Here is a 7,500-nt window from a genome sequence, read left to right as displayed (position 1 = left end):
ATGTAGTTGGGCGGTGGTGCAACCCTCTGTGCAGCCACTGCCGCTGCCCGAGCCGCTGCCCTCGTCACCTGCACAACAGCAACAGGAAGCCGCGTCACATGTCCCGCCCCCTCTCTCAAGAAGACAGTGGTTTATTCTTATTCAAACGTTTAGGTAGCATCAAATTTGCAAACTACACAGGTGTAAAGGTGTAAACTACACAGGTGTAAGTGTGTAAACTGCACGGGTGTACATGTGTAAACTACACAAGTGTAAAGGTGTAAACTACGCAGGTGTGAGTGTGTAAACTACGCAGATGTTAAGTCGTAAACTACACAGGTGTAAAGGTGTAAACTACACGGGTGTAAGTGTGTAAACTACACAGGTGTAAAGGTGTAAACTACGCAGGTGTGAGTGTGTAAACTACGCAGATGTTAAGTTGTAAACTACACAGGTGTAAAGGTGTACACTATGCAGGTGTAATTGTGTAAACTACGCAGGTGTTGAGTTGTAAACTACACAGGTGTAAAGGTGTAAACGATGCAAGTGTAAGTGTGTAAATTATGCAGGAATAAGTGTGTCACATGAGGAATATGAGAACATGTAAGTTAATTAATTAAAGTAAACTAATTATATTACGTCAAAATAATAAGTATTATTAAGTAAAAATTAATATAGTTTTAATAAAATTCTGAAGCAAGTTATAAAATCTCACTGCCACATGTGCCTTTCCTCTTTTGTTTGTTTGTTTGTGCTCAAATGCACTTACAACAATTTTACAGCTGCTGCATTTGAGGATTTGAAAACATCAGGCGCCAAATTAATCTCCATGGAAATGGTGCGTTTGACGAGAGGCACATCCGACACTTCAGCTCACGTTCTCCGTGGAAACAGAACTGTGAGAAACAACTACAGATGAGTCTTTACTCCAGGAAGATCCGACCGTGTTCTGCGCAAACCACGGGAGAATCCAGAGAAAATATCCGGAGTCGTGGGCCGGAACCCTCGTTAAAGGATTTTCCACGCCAACACCATAATTACTGACACTGACAGCGTAATTTATTTCCCGCCATTTTTGGGGGGGAAATTGAGAGGAAGGATGTCAGTCAGCACCAAGGCCAGCGTTACGTGATTGGCGGTCGGATAAGCACGATGTTACGTGATTGGTGGCTGCATTAGCCACGCCCCCCCCACTCCTCTCTCGCGAGACTACTCACTGGAGTCTGGGAACAGGATATCGTTGCCATTGTAGGCGCTGCGAAGCTTGTTGGTCATCACCCTGAGGGCCATGATCTGTTGCCTGATGAAGGTGTCGGGTCTCGTGATGTCCACCTCCACCTCTGGGTTGCTCAGCTGGCTGGTCAGGCCGTCCTTCACCACCTCCGGGAAGTACCTGCATGCGGGGGGGCCAGATCCTAACCATAAACTTCCCAGCTGGAACAGATTCCAGGAGAGGATACGGTCTCTGAGCAACATGAGCACGCACGTCTGAGCACTTGCGTATGAATCTATGATAACCCCCCACCCCCACGTCACGGCTCGGATGTCACACGGCTCAGATCGCCGTTTGTGTCCGATGCCAAGTTTAAGTATGCTTTGGAATAAATTGTAGCCTTTGAGGTTCAAAATGTATTTTCATGTTTGAACTAACGGAATCTGTCGGTGGGATTATTCCGTAGTAGGAGAATTCTGCAGTGAAGGAGAACGGAAGAGATGAGATAAAAACAATGTGTGACCTACATTCCTTCTGCTCCAAGTCTCTCTGCCACACACACACACACACACACACACACACACACACACACACACACACACACACACACACACACACACACACACACACACACACACACACACACACACACACACACACACACACGTGTGCGGGAGCCCATGAGCTCGACCAGGCTGTGAACACTTCACACTTTCAGAATGGACGGCTTGGGCGCATTTGGCACGCGGCCAGCGTTGGCTGTGAGGCCTCTCCAAGGGTGGGAGATGGTCTTCCACCGCACCATCTGGTGACGGGCACGCTCGCAGGTGTGGAGGGAGCACGCTCGCGCGCGGGGGGGCAGACCAGGCTGACAGGCATTAGTCGAAAGGAGGGGGTCAGCAGATAGAGAGAGAGAGAGAGAGAGAGAGAGAGAGAGAGAGAGAGAGAGAGAGGGAGAGAGAGAGAGAGAGGGAGAGAGGGAGAGAGAGAGAGAGAGAGAGAGGGAGAGACAGAGAACCTCCAGTTTTCTGTTTATCATACATATCAGTCTTTTCCAACTTCCGCACTCCTATTCACCACCACACACTGTAATGGTCAGTCATTTGTGTACTGTTATGTTTACGCAAAGTGGAGGTTTTGGTTTGTTCTGTACATGATGGACATTACTGGACCCACCTCTTCATTGTCTTTAACTTCTCTAGTAACGCGTTACGAGCTTTGGATGTTTTTACAACTCATGTATGAGCTGTCTACAATACTCCAGGAGTGAGCCTATATCATGTAGTGAATAAACCAGCAAGTTTACTACTGAACTGAGTGAGTCTGGCTCGCACCTCCTCCACGTGCTTCACAGGCTTCTCTCTGCCAGCCCCAAAACTCTCCGCTAATCTGGGTTGGAGTTTAACTTAAATAGGACTCAAAAACTCACAAGCATTACAACACACTCTCCACCAAACACTCATATATATATATATATATATATATACATATATATATATATATATATATATATATATATATATATATATATATATACATATATATATATATACATATATATATATATATATATATACATACATATATATATATATATATATATATATATATATATATATATATATATATATATATATATATATATATATATATATATCTCTGTCTCTACTTTCAAACTGTCTGCATACTTCTGGGACCCATTTTCAATTTCTGAAACTAACAAAGTGACCTGATTCCATTCGGAATGGAAATGTACCCTTATCCCCTATACCGTAGAAATTCGCTCTGGATAAGAGCGTCTGCTAAATGCCATAAATGTAAAATGAACCCTTATCCCCTACACCCTAGAAATGAGCCCTTATCCCCTATACCCTAGAAATGTACCCTTATCCCCTACACCGTAGAAATGTACCCTTATCCCCTATACCCTAGAAATGTACCCTTATCCCCTATACCCTAGAAATGCACCCTTATCCCCTATACCCTAGAAATGTACCCTTATCCCCTACACCGTAGAAATGAGCCCTTATCCCCTATACCCTAGAAATGCACCCTTATCCCCTATACCCTAGAAATGTACCCTTATCCCCTACACCGTAGAAATGAGCCCTTATCCCCTATACCCTAGAAATGTACCCTTATCCCCTATACCCTAGAAATGTACCCTTATCCCCTATACCCTAGAAATGTACCCTTATCCCCTATACCCTAGAAATGAGCCCTAAGCCTATACCCTAGAAATGTACCCTTATCCCCTATACCCTAGAAATGTACCCTTATCCCCTATACCCTAGAAATGTACCCTTATCCCCTATACCCTAGAAATGCACCCTTATCCCTTATACCCTAGAAATGAGCCCTAAGCCTATACCCTAGAAATGTACCCTTATCCCCTATACCCTAGAAATGTACCCTTATCCCCTATACCCTAGAAATGTACCCTTATCCCCTACACCGTAGAAATGAGCCCTTATCCCCTATACCCTAGAAATGTACCCTTATCCCCTATACCCTAGAAATGTACCCTTATCCCCTATACCCTAGAAATGCACCCTTATCCCCTATACCCTAGAAATGCACCCTAACCCTATACCCTAGAAATGCACCCTAACCTTATACCCTAGAAATGAGCCCTAAGCCTATACCCTAGAAATGCACCCTAACCCTATACCCTAGAAATGTACCCTTATCCCCTACACCGTAGAAATGAGCCCTTATCCCCTATACCCTAGAAATGTACCCTAACCCTATACCCTAGAAATGCACCCTTATCCCCTACACCCTAGAAATGCACCCTAACCTTATATCCTAGAAATGCACCCTAACCTTATACCCTAGAAATGTACCCTTATCCCCTATACCCTAGAAATGCACCCTTATCCCTTATACCCTAGAAATGCACCCTAACCTTATATCCTAGAAATGCACCCTAACCTTATACCCTAGAAATGCACCCTAACCTTATACCCTAGAAATGCACCCTTATCCCTTATACCCTAGAAATGCACCCTAACCTTATATCCTAGAAATGCACCCTAACCTTATACCCTAGAAATGCACCCTAACCTTATATCCTAGAAATGCACCCTTATCCCCTAGACCCTAGAAATGCACCCTAACCTTATATCCTAGAAATGTACCCTTATCCCCTATACCCTAGAAATGCACCCTAACCTTATACCCTAGAAATGCACCCTTATCCCCTATACCCTAGAAATGGACCCTAACCCTATACCCTAGAAATGCACCCTAACCTTATACCCTAGAAATGCACCCTAACCTTATACCCTAGAAATGCACCCTAACCTTATACCCTAGAAATGCACCCTAACCCTATACCCTAGAAATGCACCCTAACCTTATACCCTAGAAATGCACCCTAACCCTATACCCTAGAAATGCACCCTAACCTTATACCCTAGAAATGCACCCTTATCCCCTATACCCTAGAAATGCACCCTAACCCTATATCCTAGAAATGCACCCTAACCCTATACCCTAGAAATGCACCCTAACCCTATACCCTAGAAATGCACCCTAACCCTATACCCTAGAAATGCACCCTAACCTTATACCCTAGAAATGCACCCTAACCCTATACCCTAGAAATGCACCCTAACCTTATACCCTAGAAATGTACCCTTATCCCCTACACCGTAGAAATGAGCCCTTATCCCCTATACCCTAGAAATGTACCCTAACCCTATACCCTAGAAATGCACCCTTATCCCCTACACCCTAGAAATGCACCCTAACCTTATATCCTAGAAATGAGCCCTAAGCCTATACCCTAGAAATGCACCCTAACCCTATACCCTAGAAATGTACCCTTATCCCCTACACCGTAGAAATGAGCCCTTATCCCCTATACCCTAGAAATGTACCCTAACCCTATACCCTAGAAATGCACCCTTATCCCCTATACCCTAGAAATGCACCCTAACCTTATACCCTAGAAATGCACCCTTATCCCTTATACCCTAGAAATGCACCCTAACCTTATACCCTAGAAATGCACCCTAACCCTATACCCTAGAAATGCACCCTAACCTTATACCCTAGAAATGCACCCTAACCCTATACCCTAGAAATGCACCCTAACCTTATACCCTAGAAATGCACCCTAACCCTATACCCTAGAAATGCACCCTAACCTTATACCATTCCCCTCAGCCAATCAGGTGCATGGCAATGGGAAAGGGGGTGAGCTCTACTTCCCATCCCCCGCTGTCACACTAAACCCGCCAGGCAAACCAAGACGCCCTAAACAGGGCGTCACCATTTATTGCTGCATACCTGGCAACCCTGGCCTTAGCCTTGTGGACGAAGGTCTGATCTTTTTGTTTTAGTGCTTTGAGGAGATCTTACGTTAACTGGCATGTGTGTTTGTGTGTGTGTGTGTGTGTGTGAGTCTTGCCTTCCTTTGGTGTGACTGTTCCAGCACTGCTCACTCTCCGGGGGTGTGCTCACTCTCTCCTGGGTGCACATGTCCTCTGGCAGTGCAGACCAGAACCGCTTGGCCTTCTTCAGTTTCTCCTTAATATCAATAACCTTCAAAAAGGCATTCGAGAAACAGAGAAAGAGAGAGAGAGAGAGAGAGAGAGAGAGAGAGAGCGAGCCAGAGAGAGAGCCAATCAGGTCACAGTACTAAACATTCACTTCCTCAGCTGTCTCTGGAATAGGAGATCCACTCTGTTACCCCTCTGTTACCCCTCTGTCACTGTTACCCCTCAGGCTTGTTGGCTGAAATATGTGCAGTGAAAGAAAAGTGATAACATCATCTGTCAGTCATCACGTCACCATGGAGATACCCCAGCTGACGGTTGGCTGGGGACGAGGGTCAAAGTGTGAGGCCTGCTAAGCTTAGACCTGATAGGGTAAGAGGTGGAGCCACAATGTACCCTCATCACACCATGAGATTATTATCTAATTATTTAATTATTATTTAAGTACTTAATCCGAAAGAACTGTGGGAAATGGCTGATGGGATGCGTGCGCGTAATCTGACAAAGGACAAATAGGACAGCACACTGAGCAGTGTGGTGAGTGTGTGTGGTGAGTGTGTGTGGTGGTTGTGGTGGTTGGGTGAGTGTGTGTGGTGAGTGTGTCCTGGGTCTTGTCCTGCACTTCTCAGTCCCCCAGGGGGTGCTGGTTTCTGGTTGTGTGTGTGCTGTGTGCATCACTGGGTATGTGAAAGGTCACTAATAATAAATGATGACCTTCCCAGCGAGGTCAGGCTGGGACTGACTTTAAAACAAATCTGGTTTCATCCTTCAGTGACTCAGCACTCTGTAAACACCATTGTCTGCGTAACCCTGGGTTATGGGTGTGTAGTTTGGGCTGTGTGTAATTTTGTGTAGTTTGGGTTGTGTAGTTTGTGTTGTCTGTAATGTTGCGTAGTTTTGGCTGTGTGTAATGTTGTGTAGTTTGGGTTTTGTGTAGTGGTGTGTAGTTTGGGTTGTGTGTAGTGGTGTGTAGTTTGGGTTGTGTGTAATGTGTAGTTTGGGTTGTGTGTAATGTTGTGTAGTTTGGGTTGTGTGTAACGTGTCGTTTGGGCTGTGTGTAATGTATAGTTTGGGTTGTGTGTAATATTGTGTGTAGTTTGGGTCATGTGTAATATTGTGTGGTTTGCGTTGTGTGTAGTGTTGTGTAGTTTGGGTTGTGTGTAATGTGTCATTTGGGCTGTGTGTAATGTATATTTTGGGTTGTGTGTAATATTGTGTGTAGTTTGGGTTGTGTGTAATGTGTAGTTTGGGCTGTGTGTAATGTATAGTTTGGGTTGTGTGTAATATTGTGTGTAGTTTGGGTCATGTGTAATATTGTGTGGTTTGCGTTGTGTGTAGTGTTGTGTGTAGTTTGGGTCATGTGTAATATTGTGTGGTTTGCGTTGTGTGTAGTGTTGTGTAGTTTGGGTTGTGTGTAATGTGTCATTTGGGCTGTGTGTAATGTATATTTTGGGTTGTGTGTAATATTGTGTGTAGTTTGGGTTGTGTGTAATGTGTAGTTTGGGCTGTGTGTAATGTTGTGTAGTTTGGGTTGTGTGTATTTTGTGTGTATTATGTAGTTTGGCGTGTGCATATTGCCTATAGTTTCAGCTGTACATAAGGTGAAGCGGTAGCTCAGTGTTGAAGGTACTTGGCTAATAGTCCAAAGGGTGCTGGTTCAAATCCCACCACTGCTAGGTTTCCAATGTTGCACCTCTGAGCAAGACCCTTAATGCTCAGTTACGCAGTCATAATTGTAAGTTGCTTTGGATAAAAGTGTCTAAGCTAAATGCCTTAAAATGTGTAGTTTGAGAACTCCCTGGT

The 7,500-nt window shown here is 44.5% G+C and overlaps 1 protein-coding gene across 2 annotated transcripts in view; it reads right to left on the bottom strand.

Moving 5' to 3' along the window:
- gpc6a (glypican 6a) overlaps window positions 1–7,500 on the bottom strand; it is a 135,200-nt gene that overhangs the window by 558 nt on the left and 127,142 nt on the right. For both annotated transcript variants that reach the window (XM_035534931.1, XM_035534932.1), the window contains 3 exons: window positions 5,610–5,743; window positions 1,197–1,372; window positions 1–68 (listed from right to left, as the gene is read on the bottom strand). The exon at window positions 1–68 is cut by the window's left edge and continues 558 nt beyond it. In XM_035534931.1, the coding sequence (XP_035390824.1) occupies window positions 1–68; window positions 1,197–1,372; window positions 5,610–5,743 (378 nt within the window). The remainder of the gene's footprint in view (window positions 69–1,196; window positions 1,373–5,609; window positions 5,744–7,500) is intronic.

Source organism: Electrophorus electricus, chromosome 16, assembly GCF_013358815.1.
Source record: "Electrophorus electricus isolate fEleEle1 chromosome 16, fEleEle1.pri, whole genome shotgun sequence".
NCBI classification, from domain to species: domain Eukaryota; kingdom Metazoa; phylum Chordata; class Actinopteri; order Gymnotiformes; family Gymnotidae; genus Electrophorus; species Electrophorus electricus.
The sequence above is the reverse complement of the archived record's forward strand: the minus strand, read 5'-3'. Positions and strand labels throughout refer to the sequence as shown.